This window comes from Phoxinus phoxinus, assembly GCF_949152265.1.
Source record: "Phoxinus phoxinus genome assembly, chromosome: 2".
NCBI lineage: Eukaryota > Metazoa > Chordata > Actinopteri > Cypriniformes > Leuciscidae > Phoxinus > Phoxinus phoxinus.
Genome location: NC_136877.1, coordinates 18,031,552 through 18,053,558, shown reverse-complemented (window position 1 = coordinate 18,053,558; position 22,007 = coordinate 18,031,552). Strand labels below are relative to the sequence as shown.

The 22,007-nt window shown below is 39.8% G+C and overlaps 2 protein-coding genes across 9 annotated transcripts in view; one reads left to right on the top strand and one right to left on the bottom strand.

The window, feature by feature from the left end:
* Positions 1-13,996, top strand: part of dok1b (docking protein 1b) — a 35,067-nt gene extending 21,071 nt beyond the window's left edge. Inside the window, exons 4-5 of the mRNA XM_079603565.1 lie at positions 8,320-8,492; positions 10,867-13,996. Coding sequence (XP_079459691.1) covers positions 8,320-8,492; positions 10,867-11,979 — 1,286 coding nt within the window. The 3' untranslated portion in view covers positions 11,980-13,996. The remainder of the gene's footprint in view (positions 1-8,319; positions 8,493-10,866) is intronic.
* Positions 3,952-22,007, bottom strand: part of m1ap (meiosis 1 associated protein) — a 61,351-nt gene continuing 43,295 nt past the window's right edge. Inside the window, exons 5-14 of one of the 8 annotated variants that reach the window (XR_013796496.1) lie at positions 20,578-20,766; positions 20,238-20,391; positions 18,958-19,099; positions 18,616-18,819; positions 17,965-18,150; positions 16,075-16,238; positions 4,788-7,777; positions 4,559-4,662; positions 4,246-4,448; positions 3,952-4,133 (exon numbers count right to left, since the gene is read on the bottom strand). Coding sequence is in view for 1 of the 8 variants with exons in the window: in XM_079603577.1 (XP_079459703.1) it covers positions 7,729-7,777; positions 16,075-16,238; positions 17,965-18,150; positions 18,616-18,819; positions 18,958-19,099; positions 20,238-20,391; positions 20,578-20,766 (1,088 nt within the window). In the remaining 7 variants the exon portion in view is untranslated. Of the gene's footprint in view, positions 7,778-16,074; positions 16,239-17,964; positions 18,151-18,615; positions 18,820-18,957; positions 19,100-20,237; positions 20,392-20,577; positions 20,767-22,007 lie in introns of all 8 variants that reach the window. The other 7 variants (XR_013796497.1, XR_013796494.1, XR_013796495.1 and 4 more) reach the window with 7 other exon arrangements.

Here is a 22,007-nt window from a genome sequence, read left to right as displayed (position 1 = left end):
AATTTCTCAACAAAGTTATCCTTTCTCATAAACTCCAAGAAACACCAACCTTCTGGCCGTGAACATTAATATTTCTGGTGTTCATAAAATTAAAACTACCTAATGTAGTACACAGGGAGCGCGGTAGCGCTGATCTGATCTCATTGACGTTTGTATTTTTACGAGCCTTTCACAGAAACAGTTGAATATATTGTTTTAATAAATGCAAACTACAGAGTATAACGGATTACACATAGTGATTATAGGTTTTATACGTCTATGTACAGTTACTTACATTAAACAGACAAGACAAAAACGGGTAACAGCTGATGAGAGAAGGAGAGTTATAGAGAGTTGGGGAGGGGCGCGCGCCGTAGCACGCGCTGAGATTGTAGAGAGATAAAGAGAGAGAGAGAGATTATTCTGCTTTAAGCTGGTGCTCTTTAGCAGTAGTAACGCACACCTCGCACGCGCGGGGAGCGATTTACAGAGGTTTTTGGTCGTGCGTTTGAGAGAGAGAATAAGAGGGAGAGAATGAGATCGAGGGCCGGGGCGCGCTCGATTTGAATGCGGAACAGAGAGAGAGGGAGCGAGGGAGAGAGTGCTCTGGGGCCCGCGCTCGATTTGATTGCGGGACAGAGAGAGAGAGATAAAGAGAGGATGAGAGAGAGAGAGAAAATGGTCACGTGTGACCATAGAACAGCAAACATCACAGACCATTGAGAGAGCCATCAATCGAAACACCTTAAAACATTAAAACCCGTTAGAGTTTGATATACTTGCAAAGGTTCGTTTGTGTGCACGAGCTGTGTCCAGCCTGCACGTGTTCTCGGAGCAGAGTGCGCGCGCTCGTGCTGAGGCGCGCGTGCTTGTTGCCAGAGCAAGCTGTTCGCGGGAGTTTGAAGAAGGCGCCTCTTTGGAAGGGAAGTTGCTGAAGGAATTCAGGCTTCGTTCGTTTGACTCGTAGGTGGAAACGAACACAGTGGAATTTGAAAATTAAACAAAAGACTGAGATAAAGCAAATAAAAGGAGGGAACTCCTGAAGGAGTTCAGGTCCGAAGATTTCACATGATGAGTAGACGAAGGCAGGACGCGAGAGAGAGAGCAGAAGGGAGAGCGTTTGGGTTTTAAGGAATGTATGGGTAACGCCGCCTTCTGGTGGATTGTCCAATCACCTTCAGTGATTCAAAAGCGGGAGAATGTTCCTTTGTCCGCTGGGAACATCCCTCTTGCTCGGATTACCAAAGTGTTTGACTTAAAACTTTCGGCCCCAGAAATATGAAATGTGTAAAACAATGTACGTTACTGCATTCTGCTATCGGAATTCGACTCCGTTAGATTTAGAGAATTACAAAGATACGAAACACATCATATTAACATTAATAGGAATACAAAGGTATATTATTATGCATTAGTATAGACATTTAAAGTTCGATTAATGTTACACTAGGACATATATATGCTTTCCTATGGTTTATAAACACATCTTAACACAAAAGGGGATATATTTATTACATTTAAGAGTGACTATGGTCACAGTCCTTTCCTCTGTCTGAGGTGGGGGTGTCACATTACATGTCTCTGTGTGTGTGTGTGTGTGTGTGTGTGTGTGTTGGAATGTCGGGGGCTGGGTTCTACGGGGAGCCACCAAAATGTCTTGTCTTTTCAGACCATTTAATGAAGTATTCTAGAGAATCACAATTTATTAATTTGAATAAGCATCTGTCATTTTCAATGTTGCTACAGGGTGTAAGCCAGCAGTTTGTTGGTTTTTCATTTGAGCTATACAACTCCAAGTGCTATTTCCATAATGTGCAGTGAGTTTCTCAAAACATAGGACTTCATCTCCACTCTCAATTCAGTTACTTTTTAGTTGCTAGATTGAAGTTATTTGTATATCATCTAGACCAGCAAAACTGATATAAAATCACTGAATAGACAGAAATGTATCTAACAGAACATTTCTGTCTGAATCTGAACAGCTTGGTTATTTGCTGCATGCTGCAAAGGCTCTTGAACGTCCAGTAGTTACACATTCAAGAGCTGTTTCCAGAAAGACATAGTTGGTTGTGTCACTCATTTTATTTTAATAGTCAAATTGAAAGGCGCAAAGGGCTAACAAGCGAAATGGAGGAGGACAGAAAGTAGAGCAGAATCTCAGGCATTTCCCCGACCCCCTCCTTCATTGCTGGCACTCACTTCATCCAGTGCTATGCAAGGTAAACAGTCAAGGAGCCACTATTAAGTACACTTAATGCACAAACTACCTCTTCTCCTGCTGTGCATTCTCGAGTGTTTCTAGGGAAATAGTTTGTGATCACTTCTGTTTTTAGTAAGGGCAGCACTGACTTCCTCAAAGAGTGTGAGCTGACATTTAAAAGGCTTTGCTACAATACAGTCTTGGCACTCTGACTATCTCTCATTTATATAGACCTTTTCTGCCATGACAGTGGGCATCAGAGTGTAATGTGTATTGAATAATGATTGTTGGTGCCCTGTCCAGGGGTATTTTGGTTAAAAGCCAATACAGAGCTAGACCAGACAATAAACGTAGGTTACAGTGGAGCGTTTAGAGAAGCAGAGGAAAGTCGGGTAATCGGTTATGGCCTTTAGTGTCTGATAAGCAGAAGCGTATCTGTGCTGAATTTAGTGATTTTAGTGATTTGAAAAAGACCAGTGTTGGCTAATTTCCTGAGATTCAAAGAATTTTCAGTTTTACTTGTAAAGCCACAGAACTTACTTCTGTTAGTCTTGTCAGTACACAAATTTAGGGGTGCAACGTTACACTCTGTCACAACTCAAGTCAATACAATTCACGCTACTGAACAAGCGTGCCGCACAAGTGCTGAAAAGTAAAGCCAAAGCGGCTCGATCGCCCTCAGGTGGTTGGTCCCAGTAAAGGTCATAAACCCCGCCTTACCCGTGAAGGCTAATGGGATGCGATGGAAACTAAATCAAATTACACTTCAAATAATATTTTTTCCAAAGATATCTTCACCATTTTAGGTAGTTTTTATCATTTGTTATTTGATGCTATAAAACGGGAATGTGACGTCATGATTGACAACTTCTCTAAACAAAAAAGTCACAGAGACACCGTATTTTTGAGGGAATTTTTGGGAGGAGATTGGAGCTTCAACTTTCATTTCTACATGTCCATAACTGTTTATAGTTATGTCCTAACAGTAAACTTTGTACTAACCGTTTCTGCGGGAGTGAGAGCGGGACCTTGATATCGCGGCTCCACTTCCCGCTCATTAGTGTGCAGACTCGGTTCCCGCGTTCACTACTGTGCAGAATCAGGTCCCAAATCGGTGCAAGATGTCAGCGCCATATTAGGACTTTGGCAGCTTCACTTTTCACCAATGGAAGAGAGTGAAGGGGCGTCGTCCATCTTTTTTTACAGTCTATGATACTGAACTCATGATACATTACTATCGCGATACTTTAAGCCAATATAAAGTAGAGGTTTTTATTATTATTATTACCACTTTTAAGACTTAAAATGTACTGTTGATGGTCCTAGTCTTGAAAATACAGAATTATGTTAGACACACTTGCATTCTATCACCGACTACATAGTCAATTTATGTACACCCTTTTTTACTGGTCAAATCAGACATTTGGCATTATCAGGACCCACAAATATTCCCCCATTGCATTATTATACATTATATTCAATATTAAATACAGTAGTTTAAATGTAGTTTTAATTTTTTCCTCACGCAGTACTCAAGCTTTAGTGCAGGTATTCGTTTGATCGCTTACACAGACAAGCCGTGCGCTCACAGACTCTCCAATAAATAATAAAACTATGATTAGCAGAATGTATTACAGCTGTTCTGGTGTCATAATGAGAAGAATAACAAAAAGATAAAGCTTATAAAGTAGTTCACCATTCTTTCTTTCATCTTTGTAATTATTCATAACAAAAAATATTTTAACAAAATGAATGCCAAATCAGACTGATGCAGAGTCAGAGTCGTGCGGATCCATTTGCAAACACTTTATTAATAGAAAGCAGGCAGAGAGAATGCAGTAGAATTAGTGAAGAACTGGGAAGATCCAATACTCATAGACGATACCAGGCAGGGGTCGGGGCAGGCAGCAGACGATAACACGGAGATCAGTATAGCAGAGAGTGGACGGAAAACCTGGAAAGACAGTTGAATGTAAACGCTCAGAGATGTAGGCCGTAGCTGGTACAAGACTTCACAATGAGCACTGAGAGATGGCAGTTTAAATAGAGAGGAGAAGCGTTTGCACCTGTGCAGATGATTAGGAGTGAGAACAGGGCTGATGGGATAAGTAGTTCAATATTCAGGTGAAGATGTTCTTTGATGACCAGAGAGAGACATTGATGAGCGATCTATGACAGAGCTCCCCTCCTGCGAGCGGCTCCTGAAGTGAGGACCAGCGCGCCGTCGAGGTCTCCCACGGGGTCTAGGAGCAGGTCTCTCAGGATGGTTCTGGTGAAAGACAGTGATGAGAGCGGGATCCAGAATGTCCTGAGATCTCACCCAGGATCTCTCCTCGGGTCCATACCCCTCCCAGTCAATGAGATACTTCAAAACCCCACCTCGGCGTCTGGAATCGAGTACTTCTCTTACACGGTAAGCCTCCTCGCCCCCGATGATGATGCGAGAAGCGTTCTCCACCGCGACCTCCTCCTGGTTCCCCTCTCTTCCCGGAGCGACAGCAGGTTTAAGCAGAGACATGTGAAAAGTAGGAGAGATGCGGTAAGAGGGTGGTAATTCTAGCCAGAAAGAAACATGAGTTATCTGTCTCAAGATCTTGAAAGGACCCACGTATCTGGGATTTAACTTCCTGCTGGGGAGTCGAAGGCGTAGATCTCTTGTGGACAGCCAAACCTACTGACCAGGCGTATACGTGGGACCCCTTCTCCTATGATGATCAGCCTGCTCTCTGACTCTGCGCACAGCTCGCTGTAGATGGACGTGAGAGCGATCCCAAGTCTCCTCGCTCCTCCGTAACCAGGCGTCAACAGCTGGAAGATCCGTAGGCTCTCCTGACCAAGGAAATAAAGGGGGCTGAAATCCTAGCACACACTAGAAAGGCGTGAGGCCAGTAGAGGGCTTGCGCAGGGAATTCTGAGCGTACTCAGCGCAGACGAGGAAGCGAATCCAGTCCTGCTGATTTTGATGGCAGTATGTGCACAGGAAACATGTGAGCTCCTGATTCAGCCTCTCCACTTGTCCGTTGGCCTGTGGATGATAGCCAGAAGTCAAACTGACGTTTATGTTAAGTTGTCTACATAATGCCTGCTAGACAGAGAGGTAAACTGAGGTCCCGTCAGATACAACATCCTCCAGCAAACCATATAAGCGAAATACGTGTTGCAGTAGCGCCTCTGCTGTCTGAAGGGCTGTGGCTAATCAATGAGTACAGTTGGTTATCAATGAGTGGCGTACAGTTGGTTATCAATGAGGCGTTGAAGTACCGCTCGCACATCCCGGACATGTGACTCAAGAGACTCAGAGAAAATTAGGATGTCATCAATCTACACTATGAGCTTCTGGTTGAGCATGTCACGAAAGATCTCGTTGACAATAGCTTGGAACACTGAGGGACTGTTGGACAGCCCTAACGGCATAACACGATATTCGTAGTGCCCGGTAGTAGTCGAGAAAGCGGTCTTCCACTCATCACCTCTTCTGATACGAATCAGGTTATACGCGTTGCGCAAATCCAGCTTTGTGAAGTATTTGGTGGTGCGGAGCTGCTCCAGAGCGGCAGGGACCAGTGGCAGTGGATAGCGGAATTTGACTGTAATTTCGTTGAGACTGCGATAGTCAATACAGGGTCGGAGCCCTCCATCCTTCTTTTTGACGAAGAAGAAACCGGTTGAAGCAGGAGAAGTGGAGGAAGTGATAAAGCCTTTAGAGAGCTGTTCTTCAATATAAGCTTTCATGGAATCGGACTCTGGCTGAGATAGTGGATAGACTCTTCCTCGCGGGAGAATGGCACCTGGGATTAAATCAATAACGCAGTCACTGGATCTGTACGGAGGAAGATGAGAAGCCTTGTTTTCACTGAAGGCCAGAGCGAGATCGTAATACACAGTGGGTACCCCTTGGAGATCAGGATTGTCGGAGCGGCTGGTGCACGGACTCGGAGTGATACTGGTGAGAGTGCGTAAAAAATGATTTTGACAGGTGTCCGAACACTGGATAATCTGCTTATCGGACCATAAGATGGAAGGATTATGTTGTTCCAGCCAGGGAAGTCCCAGTATAAGAGGGTGATGTGGTGAATCAATGGTGAAAAGTTGAATAGTCTCAGTGTGTTGTGTGTCAGTGCTTAGGGTGATTTCTTGAATCTTGCCGGTACCCAGGGGGCATCCATCTAATGCTGCCACTGCCACCCGGGATTCACATGGAATGAGAGAGAGATTGTGAGATCTAGAGAAAGTCAAATCAATAAAATTCCCTGCAGCTCCTAAATCAACCAAAGCACACGTTTTAATGATCTCTTTGTCAAAGTGGATGGTGACGTTCAATTCTAAGGATTTAGAAACTTGAGGACTGGAACTCAGAGGACTGGGCAGCAGAATCTCGGGAAGTGGGTCTGACGGGGCATGTCGGCCTCATGTGGCCGGATTGGGCGCAGTACAGGCATAGATGATTACGCCTTCTTCTCTCCCTCTCTTCGGATGTGAGACGAGTGAAGCCGATCTGCATGGGTTCAGATTCCTGACTCGCGGAGGGATATTCGACGACTCTGTGCTTGAGGGGTGTTCGTCGAGCTCGCATCAAATTATCCAGGCGAATGGTTAGATCCATCAACTGGCTGAGAGTTCTGCCCTCATCCCAGCTCTCCTTGCAGATCTGAATTAAGATCCTTGCGGTAGAGTAATTTCAGCGGATCCTCCTCCCAGCCCGTCTGTGCAGCGAGAGTGCAGAAGATCCTCCTTGACGTAAGGACAGTAGGAGCTCGCCCGGCTCCTTTCCACCAGCGGGATGCTCAAACACCTCTCTGAATTGGGCGAGAAAGTTAGCATAAAAGGGAAAAGCAAGGTGTCCTCCTGCCCAAAGCGCTGTTGCCCACTCTAGAGCCCTTCCAGTCAGCAGTGAACATGAAAGACACACGGCTGTCGTCGTTAGAAAAGAGGTTGGGTTGTTGATTGATATACAAGGTGCATTGGAGAAGAAACCTCTTACATGTTGTTGAAGAGCCATCGTATTTATCAGGAAGGGATAAACGAGGATTATTGGGAGATGTACTCACACTTGGAGGTGATTGAACGGGCGGTGCGGCAGTTTGAGCAGCAGCGGCTGACTGAGTCGAGAGGAGCTGCATGGATCTCACCAATTCCTTGATTGGTGACTTCTGAGGTTAATCGATGCAGGGCTGCTGGATCCTGTTGTGGCGAAGTCTTCTGTGATGCAGAGTCAGAGTCGTGCGGATCCATTTGCAAACACTTTATTAATAGAAAGCAGGCAGAGAGAATGCAGTAGAATTAGTGAAGAACTGGGAAGATCCAATACTAATAGACGATACCAGGCAGGGGTCGGGGCAGGCAGCAGACGATAACACGGAGATCAGTATAGCAGACAGTGGACGGAAAACCAGGAAAGACAGTTGAATGTAAACGCTCAGAGATGTAGGCCGTAGCTGGTACAAGACTTCGCAATGAGAGATGACAGTTTAAATAGAGAGGAGAAGTGGTTGCACCTGTGCAGATGATTAGGAGTGAGAACAGGGCTGATGGGTAAAGTAGTTCAATATTCAGGTGAAGATGTTCTTTGATGACCAGAGAGAGACATTGATGAGCGATCTATGACACAGACACACATGGTGTAACCAAAGTGCAGAAACATGGACAACAAACATAACAGGAAATGATTTCATAGAGAGAGGACCCCTGCAGACCCTCAATAAAATATCAGATTTGGCCTTTTTATAAAACACAAAGTTAGTAAAAATGTTATGCAATTCCCAAAAAACATACAGTAATAATAATAAATAAATAAAACGTTTTACCTTAAAACTAATTGTGAAAACATTTTAAGATACAGTATGTATACTCATTTGTATTTAAGATCTAAGGAAAATATACATTTACTTTTACATCATAATCATATCACATTTTTAGAATTATTCAATTGAACCTGTTCTTGAAAATGGCATAAACGTTTTTCAGAACCAACATGAATTAAAAGAGTACATTTCTAAAAACTTGGCATGTGATTTTAAAAAGAGGTTTCTTTTTCTTTATCATGGATTTATCTTTTTTCCATTGACCCACATACAAATTATACCTGTCTTGGAATATTATATCTGAAGTGAACTCATAACATTCCATTTTCCATTTTGCAGTTAATGAATTTTGGGTGAGTGTCCAGAGGACAGAAGCATCAGAGCGCTGTGGTCTCTCTGGTAATTACTGGCTCAGGGCTAATGTGGACAACCTTATTCTGAAGGACCCCAAGACTAAAAAGGATTTATTCATATGGCCTTACAAACTTCTCCGTCGCTATGGAAGAGACCGGGTGAGTATTATTTTCTGATTTTGAACTGTCCTCAATTTAAGTATACAAAGTTTCAAACCAATTCAAAATCAGTGTAAAGTGCTAAAAATTGTCAATTCAATGGCACTGAATATCTTCTGTAGGAGGGTAACAGTTGATAAAAGACCTTCAAAATTGACTTAGCCTTGACTTTGTATATACATAGTCAATAGACACCCACACATTAGCATGTAGACAGCACGCATCATGTCTAAAATAATCTAACGGCTGTTAGCGTTAACCCAACTTTGTTGCAGACAGCTGGCCTCATACTACAGATGACATATAAAGCAGGAACTTAAGCCACTGTTGTTTCCAACTCTGCTTCCTGTCTTTACTATAGAAACTGCCTTGGTACAGGAAGCTGGCCTTCCTCTATCCCTTATGAGTGGGCGGAAGGCAGAGCTAATGCGGTGAATGACTATTGAATGCAGGTCATGATAGTTTGAAAAGATGGTCTCAATTTATATTAGATGTTTTTAACTACTATATACTCATGCCAAAAAAATGTGTTGGGTACAATTCACTTATTGTGATTATGTTGTATTGTAAAACACGTTTGCTGCTATCAAGGATATGGGTAAGATTAGGGACTGATTTACTCTGGGATGTGAAGGTTTAAATGTCCCATGGCATGGCTTATTTTATTATTTTATAATGTTTCCTGGGGTGCCCTTATAATGTTAGTATGTTTTTAGATAAAAAGTTGTCATAATTTAGAAATTATGGCATAATCTAATATTAATATAATAGACAAGGCATTTTTCATACCCTGATTTTAGCCTCTGATTTGAACACTCTGTTTGAAGGCTGTGAGACTTCAGTGTAAACGCCCACTGCTGTGATTGGCTGACATGCTTGCATATGAAATAGCTACGTATTGCATGTGGAACTCGCTCGAAAACTTTTAGTATTACAGCTATCATACGTTTTTACTATTACAGCTATCGAGATTAACAAATCGTGAAATCGTTTTTAAAGTATTAAGATATATTCCCATCACATGAAAGATTGCAGTGATGAGCATTGAGCAGATGACAGTCTATTGATCGCGTGAATGAATATCTTATCATTGCAACACAGTTTCTGCACTCTCACTAATATTTTCACCAATGCAAACACGATATAAATACAGTAAGAGCTTCGTTGTGCAGTGTAACAGGGTCATTGATTTCATAACGAGTTTTGGCAAGATAAACTTGCGCTGTGGGATTGACAGCTTGGGCGATTGGAAAGGGATTGTTCTTTCATCGCCTTCTGTATATATTTTAACCACAGTTTAAATAAGATTATTTTCATCCTACTAAGAGAAACGATGTGAAGTTGATCTTTTAGTCACTGGCTTGATTTACTGATGCATAAACAGTATTGAACGATTTTGAGAGAAAGATTACCTGTCTGAACTTGAACAATTACACATCAGAAAGTGTTGCTTGGTAGCTTGATCGATTTATTTTCAGACATTCAGCAAGGCCAGCTCTGTATTGGCCCAAGTTGAGGAAACAGTCATATGTGAAATGTTTTTTAAAGAAATCTAAACAATAAATAGCTTTTTGTGGCTCTTTAATGTGTCTAACAGATTGCTGTAGAGCCTCAGTTAAATCTGCTCGTGAACCGATCATCTCTTCCTTCTAGTTAATTTATAGCATCAAATAAACATGAATGAACATAAGAAGGAATGTTGTTTTAACAACGGAAAAATGTCAGTATAGTGTATACACTCGTTTTTCAAGTTCAAATCCTCCAACGTTAATCAACTAACTCTCCTGGCTGCTTTGTCGGACAAAAATGGCGGATTATGATTGGTCAGATCGCCTGTCAGTCAAACTCCCTGCGTAGGGTCAATTCTCTGTGTGGGCAAAGCAGAGAAAGGGGAGGTAACCTTTCCCCGTATGACAACATTCGCCCATCTGAGCTTTCGTTTTTTCAAAGGCGGAGCAGGATACCCAGGGCTTGGTTTACACCCATTACAATTTCTAGCCACTGGGGGACCATAGGCAGGGTAGGGGAACTCATATTAATGTTAAAAACCCTTATAAAGTGACATTTTCATGCCATGGGCCAAGTATTTTTACATTTAAGCAAATGTAAAAACATGCAAAAAGTGCATCATATCAAATGATTAATTTTAATGGTATTACATAGTAGTTAAAGACACCTAATAAAAAGTGGGTCCAAGAAAATTAATAAGCCCAGTGTGTTGGGTCCATATTCGTTTTTTTTTTTCAAGTAAGATGCTGAAATGTTAATTTAAAGAAGGTTCATTCAAATAGCAAGTATGTTCTGTATAAGAGAATTAGAATAAAAGTGAAGAAATGTCACAAACATGTTGTCACATTTCTGACATGCTCTGCAGGTCATGTTCTCTTTTGAAGCTGGGCGACGCTGTGAATCTGGGCCGGGGAACTTCACCTTTGAGACAAAGCAGGGGAATGAGATATTTCTCATGGTTGAGGGATCCATTCGAGAGCAGAAAGCCCAAGCCGAAGAACGACACCAAAGCTTTCCATCATTAGATTCTGACTGCCCAGCTCTCCAGCAGATCCGTGCTGCCATCTCAGAAGCAAACAGTCGTGAACCAGATGGAGATTCTGGTGGTAGCAAGCCTGGGTCTGCGGATGGTGTCTTTGGTCGAAAGGACAATGATGGGAAAAACATAAAGAGCCGAAGCCTTCCAGAGCCGCCACCTCCAGTTATTGGGACCCCTCCACGATCTCCCATGCCTCGTGGGTCCAAAAATCTGTTAGAGGACCAAGGGAGTCTGTACTCAGAGCCTGCTGACTCTGTCCGTGCGCCGCCCAGTCTAGGAGACTGTTTGTACTCAGACCCGGTGGACAGTATCAAAGTCATTCCCACTCCTAACCCACGCCTTAGGCCGACTGGCGAAGAGGCGGGTAGCCGCCACTCAGGAATCAAGCCTGAGCCGTTCTACTCAGACATATATGATCATATCAGTCTGGACTTGGTGCAAAGGACAATGGCATTGGGACTCGATGGCCGAAGCAGACACCCTGCAGATGGAGGTCCAACAGAGCACATCTATGATGAGCCAGAGGGACGAGCCGGATCTACACTTCCTATCATCACGCTTTATGATGAGGCACGGTTGGAAATGCATCCCCGGAAAACCAGGGGAATGGAGGAGCCTCAAGGTTACGAGGTGGCTCAACAACCGCTACCACTGCCCAGACCAAAAGGCCCCAAACCTGTCACAGCACCAAAACCAAGCAAAGTAGCACTGCCCAAGAAAGACCTTAATCCACTGCCTCAAAATAAAGGCAGTGCTAACCTGAATAACAATAACAGTAGCAACAGCCATGACAGCACAAAAGTTGGTAGAAGAGGTGCAGGTGCTGGAAACAACATGGACCTTTATAACAAAGTATCTAGACATCAGCCACCTCCAAATGCGTGGCATCCAACCATGCAGTCTCCAGATATTATCTACGACAACTTAGGAGACATTTGACTTAACCTTTGTCGACATTTAGGCAGTCATGGATAAAGGAAATGTGTCCACGTTAAGAAGGGAGTGCTCAGTGTCGGGGCACAGATTGAAACCTTAGTCATGTAGTCACTGACTGTCAAAGTGGCTGAGAGCTAAGACTATACAAAACTTTTGTGTGGATAATGCCCTCTGAAAGGGCTTGTACTGGCATATGCCAGAGTTTTGCACTTCTTGGGCAAAGTAGTCCTATTTTGTAAATCTGAGTCTGTGACTTACGTATCTAAAGAGATTATGAAGCACTTGGCATATAACACTTGGTTCTCTTGCATAGGGAATTAGTGTTGTTGTCTGAACATTATCTGACAGGTTCAATTTAATGGTTGAAGAAGTGCAGAGACTGCACTGGCAGGTCAGTTATTGCACATACAAATCTTGCATCGTTTTGCATGGAGATTGTAGCAAAAGGATACTAATCCACTGCCGTGTGTGTGTGTGTGTGTGTGTGTGTGTGTGTGTGTGTGTGTGTGTGTGTGTGTGTTATATGTACAGTATGAGTGTATGTGGATGAGTCAGCAGCTGTGCTGTTGTTCAACATGACAATGATCGTAATAATAAAAATGATAGTACAAGAATACTTAACCATTTCCGAAAATGTACAAGTATGTGCACAACCGCTCATCCTAGGAAAAATCTGGACTTGGTTTAAGGGGGCATGAAAATTACCCTGAATGCTCTATCTTTCACTCTCAGTCCCTTATTCATCTAGTCCTCTGTCGTCCTGAAAAGCAACTGACATCTAAGGGATAATCCTGATGCAAAGTGAATATTAACCATCTGTGTAAAAAAAGTGGCCTTACTTCAGATGGGAGTTGGCCGAGTTAATATGTGTCTGCCTGGCAGAGTGTGAAGGTACAGACTGTTCTCTGTCCTGTTTTCTTTCTCGTTCACCCTCTCACTCGTTTCCTTTTGTCCTCTCTCCAGTCTCCCCTAGTCTTTTCTTCCACTGCTAAAGTTTTTTTTCTTTTTAGTGGACAGCCAAAATCTGACCTATTCATCACATTCTGCTGTATTTTTTCAATGTTTAGTGCTCTTAAGCAGAAAAAAAAACAGTGTCGAGAGAGCAGTCTTTCATAAAAATTTTTAAAAAAATGCATTCATTTGGTCCAAGGTCTGGCTAAGCATAGTTTACCATCATACAGGGTTGCAGGCATACATTTTAACAGCAGATTACTCATAGGTATTAAAAAAGGAAGTGGACTGACAACTACAAATTTTCTCTCTTTTTATAATTGTCATTTGTAATCGTTATCATTTGTTAATTAAGTTTGACTTTGACAGTATGTTTGTATTATATCCAACAATAATTCAATAGACAAATATAAATATTAAATATTTGAGACAAGCTAAATTTGGTGTAAACTTGGTTCATCATTCTACACACAGATGCTTTCTATTTAAAGACCCACGTTACCACCAAAACTTTAAATAGTGCATACGTGTTAAAGAGGTCAAGTTATCAGTTTCAGTTTTGGCATCATATGGATAAAAAAAGGTGCACTCTGTGTTAGTTTGGATGCTCTTGTTATGTTGTACTAGTTCCTGTTTTCTTGAATGTTCCGTTTATGTTTTCGTTCCGCCACTTGATGCTTGGATAACCGAATGGAAAACAGAACTGAGCTGTTGTTCTCTCAAGTGTGAAGCAAATGATGGGGAAGTGCATCCATTTCTTGAAAATGCTGTCTTTCAATCAAAATTCAACAAAAAAACCTCACTATTTGAAATAAAATCTATACTGTACTTTAAATACACATCAATGAACATGATTTCTGTATAAAATAACTAAATTTGTCCATTACATAAAATTGATACATAAAATATACTCCAGGTGGAATGCGTGCACATTGGCAATTATTTTTATTTTTTTGAAAAACCTTATTACTGATTCTTACTGTAATTAATAATATAATCAATATACAGTATGTTGAAGCAGCATTAATATATAGTAAATATGAATTATATTGTTAAATAATCAATAATACATTGATTTATAACCAAAATTATGTTAATTTTTGAAAACTGAGAATGCTGATTTTTCTGTAAAAACATAGATACAGTATAGTCAAATTTTAACAGTTATTTTGAATGGATACCTCATACCTTATTCTGAAACCAAAATTTTATTAGGTTTGATTATTCATGTAAAATAGAATTTTATTTATTTATTCAAGATTGTGTGTGTGATTTTTTATTTATTCAAAATAAATCTTTATTTACAAGATATTTTATTCTTAAAAGGGAAAAAGCAAAACATTAAACAGCAGCAAAGAATATCTTTAAAAACATTTATCCAATAATATACAAAGAGTTAATAGATATATAGAATGTAATATATATATATATATATATATATATATATTGTTTATAAACATTGTATTAGTATAGTGTATTGGTTTATAAAGAATGTACAACATTAAGTAAACAAAATAGTTTTAATTAAAAGTAAATAAACAGAGAACTACTTAATATAATTTTTTAAAGATTTTAAACAATACTGTGAAAAAATTATAAACACCTTACATTAAGATAACCCTTAGCAGTGATAGCTCAAAAATTATTTAAATGTTTTTTTTCTTAACTTTAGTGATTTGGGCACTGGTCCCTAAGACAACATGTGCTGACAATCAAAAGTAAAGAGTCATTTGGAAAACAATTGAAAAAAAAAAAAAAACCCTGGATCTCTTTCGTAACTACTGAACAAGTTAGGAAATTGTGAACGTAAAATATGAAAAAAGGAGAATGACGTAAGATCATCTCTCTATGTCTGCTTTTTCTGCCGTTTCGTTTGCGCAATGCCAAACCTCACCACGATGTCATAAAGACGAGGCGTAGGCGGTGCCAGGTGGGTGGAATGGCGGAAAGCTTAATGAGGCAAAACTTAATGGGCTGTAGTAAGAGAGGCCCATTGAGTAACAGTAGAGCTCTGACCTCAGTCTGCTTTCAGAATCGCATCCCTCAGCTCTCACAACTCTAAACCAGCGCCTCCAACGCTGAACCTTGTTCCGCGAGGTCTCGGAGCTTCACACAGTGACCTCTTTCTGTCTTTCCCCCTCACTGTAACTCATTGAAGGCCTTGAATTCCTGCTCAGCTGAGTACAGTGTGTTTCCCTTGGGGCTGTACTGGCAGCTTCCATAAAGGAAGACAATGGCTCTACTTTTCCACTACTCTGGCCCTCTTCCTCCTCAACTCTCTACAGAGCCTTCTAGCCACAGCATGTACACTGAGAAGGCAGTTCACTCTTTAAACAGCCTTTCTTCTTGTCATTTTACAATTCTGTGGTTTTGTGTTTTATTCCTTTTCAGCAGCTCACAACTATTTTCCCAGTTGTGGTGCAGCCTTTGTTAAACGGTACGGCATGACGGTTAGTTTAATTACTCCTCCAAAAGAGCGAAATCATGCTGTTACTATGAGGACTGTTTTAATCGCAAACATTTGGGTAACAAAACAGCTTGTTTGTAGCATACTGGGCATCTGAGATATGAGGACTGATTTTGCAGTGTCAGTCTCAGTGTCAGTGACATTTTTATTTGGAGAAGTAATGAGGTTAATTAATTTGAGGTGTAAAGCAAGTAGATAAATGAAGCTGTGATGTTGCACTATTCAATTCTATTCTGAACACCAAGGAATTAACTAAGGAATAATTTTAATTATATTGAATCATCTTAAAACATATTTACCTTTATCTAAAGAATAATGAGATGCCATCAAGTGTTTTTTTCTTCTGTATTTTTGTCTGTATAGCTAGCTGAAGGTGTATATTGCGTTTTTAAAATGTGCTTTGTGTTAAATGAGAGAAGCAGGGATGCACAGAACAGTACTGTGTTAGTACTCTAAATAGTAAACCAAGTTTGCACAGCACATATATATTTCAAATTAGCGGTACATGTAATAGTATATATCTGGTCATGTGCAAGTATGTAACATCCTGTCTGTGGGAGTTTAGAAACGACTGCTCTAAATTTCTGGCTGCGCACAGCAGTTAATGTTAGTCAGTGTGAGAGTTAATGTGTGATTTCCTCTCACAGTGAAAGTATTCTGCTTTCTTTCTCTCTCCTTACTGAATGATCAGAGGATCTTCCTCCTCATAGCTGTCCTGGAAAGAGAGGGCAGGGGCACAGGGTCGAGAGTGGCTGAGGTTCAGTGAAGGGCGAGGCATCTTGTTTAAAGGAATGGACGGCAGAGGGGCCACAGTGGCTCGCGCACGGCTCTGAGACTGCCGACCCTGCGACCAAAAATGACAGAACAGGAAAAATGAGAGAGTGAGCAAGAGCAAGCATAGTGCCAGATCATGTCAAACTCTACCACAGAATTAAAATTTGGCTGCACATAAAAAACAAAAAAAAACAAAAAACTGTTAGCTAAGACTGGAAGAATGGAAAATGTAATTCACCTCCTCCAAGCCGAGCTTTAAGTGTCATTGTGACTTCTAACACTTCTCTGTATACACTGCTTTAGCCCTTTTAGGCAAAAAATGTCCTGTATTGCACAGAAGATTGGTTCAAATCTAATTGAAATTATTTTGAAACAAAGAACAGTATGATGTAAAAATGATTAAGAAATGCATAGGAAATGTTTCTAAGTCACTAATCAAATAAGTAAAATTTGCGACATTGATCATGTGACTTTGTACTAACAGTCGGATGTTCCTTTTCCACTGAAGCTCAAAATGCTCTTGCATGCTCATCTCAAATCATGCTGCAGAATATAATTCATCAAGCTTGACACAAAACTCCCTATCAACTGATGGAACTAACATGCTTTATTAAGAGTATAAGATCCGCTTGTTACATCTGTTTTTCGGTGCACTAGAAGAATGACTATATTTTTGTTTGGAATTTGCTAAATATCTTTCTTCTATTTATAATGTGTTACATCACCAAGGGCTTGAGGTTGGAAAATTGGTCATGTTGAGTCGAATTGTGGCCAGATTCAAAATAGGAACCCATTTATTTGTATTGCTCTTTATATCTCATTCTCCCTTTACTCTTTTTTTTATTTCCCCTTTTGTGTGGGTGTTTCAATATTAGGCCAGGGCTTGGTTTCGTTTTTGCTCTCTGGGGCAATAAATTTCCCCTTCTAACATCACACACACGCAAAGAATTTCTCAATTCAACCATTTGCCATAGTTGGTGTCTTTGTTGATAGATGGTTAATATAATTAGAATAGAATATTTCCTCTCCATTTATTTGCATTATATATATATTTTTTTAAATGTCAGATTTAGAGCTTGACATTTTAGTTTAAAAGTTGCTGAAGTTCGACACACGCCTCTTCTTCACTTTAACCTGATTACATCTAATCTATTTAGGTCAACTTAAAGGGATAGTTCACCCAAAAATGAAAATTCTGTCATCATTTACTCACCCTCAAGTTGTTTCAAACCTGTATGAGTTTCTTTCTTCTGTTGAACACAAAAGAAGATATTTTGAAGAATGTTGGTGACCAGACAGTTGCTGGACCCCATTGACTTCCATAGTAGGAAAAAAAGATACTATGGAAGTCAATGGGGTCCACTAACTGTCTGGTCACCAACATTCTTCAAAATATCTTCTTTTGTGTTCAACAGAAGAAAGAAACTCATACAGGTTTGAAACAACTTGAGGGTGAGTAAATGATGACAGAATTTTCATTTTTGGGTGAACTATCCCTTTAAGCCAACACTACTGGCACAATATCAGGTTTTATGCCATATTTTGTCATGGTTTTATAATGGAGGTATGACAAGACTATTTCCTCTATTTCCCTAGAACATTAACATGTTACTCAATACTTATAATTATAATACCAATAATTATACAGCTATCAACTCTAACTTACTGTCCAAAACTGATTAGTTATGGCAAACTGCAAATCATTCAAATTCTAAACAACATTTATTTATTTTCTACTTGTTTCTGTGTTGCACATACTGTATCTCAGACATTTTGTCCCATTCTACTCATCTAACCTGACGCTGTGTGGAGCCCTCTGGTGGTCGACTGGCGCCCCTGCGATGGCCTCGGCCCTGGCCTTGTGCTCCAAATGGTTGTGATGTGCGGGTGAGCAAACCTCTAATTCTCAGGTGCAGGTAAAGGTTGGAGTCCAGGCAGAGAGGGTTAAAAACAGGGTCCTTTTCAAGCTGCTCTAGGGAGCTCTGGACACAGTGATCACATGATCATCATGGAGGTGTAACATGATTATTTTGTAAAGGGTTAGTAAACTCTCTTAAAGGGAAACAATTCTATTATCATTTACTCTTCAATTTATTTCAAACCTTTTGTGGAGCACAAAATAAGATATTTTGTTTGTCTTTTGGACATTGTATACAATAAAAGTCAGTGGTGTCCAATGTTGTTTGGACCCCAACATTCTTCAAAATTTCTTCTTTTAAAGAAAAACAATTCACAGATATTTTGAGTAAATGATGACAGAATTGTAATTTTTGGATTAACTATCCCTTTAATACTAGTAATTGCACTCATAATTCTGAATAACATAATTCACATAACCAGTTGTTGATTCTAAATGACTCAAGTTGAATGTGAGATGTGTTTTTCAAACAATGATTGTTCATTATGTCAGGGCTATGCTTTAGATGTCTGTCTTTATGTAACGGCACCTCCACAGTGGCGAGTGCAGGAAGTGGTGGGTCCTCCATTGAGACAGGCAGACAGCAGGGGAGCATCAGTTCTCGTGTCAGCACAGGTTTCAACAGCAGAGAGAGAGAACCAGAGGACTGAAGTACATAGTAGGAGAACACACCAGAACCTGATCCTGATCCTGACCCTGGCTCTGAGCGTACCAACAGGAACCAGTCCCGGGTCTGACAAACAGATTTATATATAGTGTAGCTTTTCTTTTCTTTTACAACATTTTTACATCCTTAGGCTACATAACAGATTATCACACAGCTGTGCTCTGCAAACACACACACACACACACACACACTGCAAGCACTGACTTTAAGGATGTGGCAGAGAGCATGAAATGTCTGGTGGTTTGTTTCCATTTCATCCCAGTCCAGCTGCCAGCATGAGGTTGGTCTGATGACGAGCGGTAGTCCATACAGCACAGACTGACAAACTCCATCGGCATGAAGAACTCTGTCACACACACCCACACAACAGCTAGATCTAAAGGTGTATATTTTAAAATTAATTCTTAATTATTGATAATTATTAAAGATATTGCTGTATGTTATTGGTATAAATTCAGTTATTATTCGTTTATCTTGTGGAATATATGTAAACACCTGTTATGTTGTGTGAAATAGTTAATCAGAGTAACATTTAAACATTTAAATAAAAATGCAATATTTATGATTCCTCTTATTTTTAAAAATGTATATATATCAAATTTTTTTATCAGAATTACAGAAATTACATATTTATTTTATCAGAAATACAGTTAAACAGTAATCATATTACAATTTAAAATAAATATTTTATATTTTAATTTATTTTGAAATTTAATTTGAGACTTTTCAGCAGCCATCTCTCTAGTGTCACATGATCCTTCAGAAATCATTCTAATGTGCTGATCTGGTGCTAAACGTTTTATTGTCAATGTTAAAAACATTTTTTTTAAGATTATTTGATGAATATAAAGTTCAGAAAAGAACAGCAATTATTTGAAACAAATCTTATAACATTATAAATGTTTTACTGTCACTTTTGACCAATTTAATGGATCCTTGCTGATAAAAAGTATCCATTTCTTCAAAAGTGTAAGCGGAAAGGGAATTATGCAAGTGTACGTCAAATTGGCCCATAATGGCTAGGTGGGGACAAGTGGTATGATTGTATCACAGTGCCCGGAAGAATGACCTCATGTGCATGAAAATCATATGCAAAACACTCAAGTGGAACACAATGTGTGACTGTGTGTTGGAAACAGAGGACTCAAACAGAGCAGTCTCCGTCACACTGACTTTTGCATAGATTTTTTTATCCTCTTCTCCCTCACACAGTCATACTTGTACATTAACTATGTTTCAGAGGCCACATACATACTGAGTTTTTGTGTTCCTATTGAATATATCTGAACATTAATAGCCATCAAAACGACTATTATGGACTTTCCCAGGTATGTGATGTTTTATATTATGATATAAATCTCTGTGGCAAAACCCTATTCATAAAAATTAAATAAAATCTTACAAGTCACGCTAATGGCTAATCTATTGTCATCTGCTTACAGTTTAGCTCCTAAAACAAAATCTAACAACAGATGAGACTGTACTTGACAACTCGCAGGCGGTGTGGCGAGGGGTTGGCCAGACTCTTGTTTGGGTGCTTGAAATCTTGCGTGCTCTCAGTCTTCACTCCAAGGTCAGGATTGCTGGGAAGCAGGGCTGGACTGAGAAATCTCTCCTGCATGTCGCACTTCAAACAGACTGCAGAGGGGGACATGAGCAAAAGCAACATCACATACACCTACATAACAAGCAGACATACAATACACAACACAAGCTTTGCAAAAATATTCATTTTGGAGATGCGTACAGCAAGAAATATTTTAGCAGATAAACCTACATATAAGTCTGAAATAAATGATAAAAATGTGTTTATAAACTGTATACCTGGGCTTGGCCTGTTGTTGGCAGGATGTGGTGTAGAACCCTGTGCTGTGAGAGAAGCGGGTAACAACAAGTGCAGTTGTTCTCTGTCTCCGCCCTGGTCATGAAGCCACATTTTCAGAGCACTCTCCAAGGCCACAACTGTACCCTCCACCAGCTGGAGATCCATCTCTGTCCCCAGCATCAGACTTTCTACAGAAGGAAGAGAAATACATTACACACCATTGAATTTATGAGAAAAAAAGAACTAAGATCAAGTAATCCACCTTCGTTTTCAAAACAGAATGAATCTATTTCCTGTGAATGTGCAAGACTTCTGATTCAGTAGCCTCTATTGGTAGTGCAGTAAACAGTGAAACTATTTGTTTATGATTACAATAATAAATTAAAATAATATAATAACAAATATCAGTTTGCAATATTTGTTCAGGGGTTCGTAATAAAAAGGCTGTTCGAATCAAACCAGTGTTAATTCATGACCTTTCTCCTTTTTCTTAATTGTCAGGGCCCTGTTATGACGTTTGACCCCTGAACTTTATTCTTTAGATAAAACAACATCTGGCAAATAGCAAATATGGGGGATTCTCAAATGGAAGTCTGCCTCATGAGGTTGTGTCCTTCCTAATCCAGTCCTTCGGAGACTTGTAGGCTAGAGTCTTCCTCAACTAAATGTGTAGTAATTGCGCATGGCTACGTCACATGTTTCTGGAACAGGTTTACTTTTGGAAAAATACTTTGTATTGAAAATCTTTGTATTCACTGGCTTTCTATTAATGTAATACGGTGAATGACAACTGCCTGAGGTCTCCCAATGGCTTAGTTATCCCCTTAACTAAGCACCCTGTATATATATATATATATATATATATATATATATATATATATATATATATATATCCCCTTATATTGGCACAGCCATTACATATTTAAAACAGTAATATACCTAAACTAATATTGACAAACTATATCATTTGAAAGCTTACAATCTCTAGTTTACATATTTGGTGACTGATTTCCAAAATAAATTACAGAGGAGCCGTAATTTATCAATTTGCAACAAGAATGTTTTCATACTCCTAAGGCGTGTTCAGACCTTTATTTTGAAATAGTGATGAACATGAAAAATCATGAAAGAATGGTAGAAACCTCAGTTTGTTTTCATGCCAAGAGTTCAAAAGATAGCATCCATTCAATTCTTTTAGAAAAAAGGTCTAAAAAATTTTGAATATAAAGAAAAAAATAATAGATTCACCATTTGTGATGTGGCAGCGAGCTACAGCGAGCTATAATGCACATACATGTTCTTTTTGTTTCTTAGAGGTTGAATTCATTTCAAAATCTGCCAAACGTCCAATACTACTCCTGAATAGGAGTCTACTTATATAAATTGTATGAAAATTGTACAAATAATGGTTCAGATCACTCAAACAACA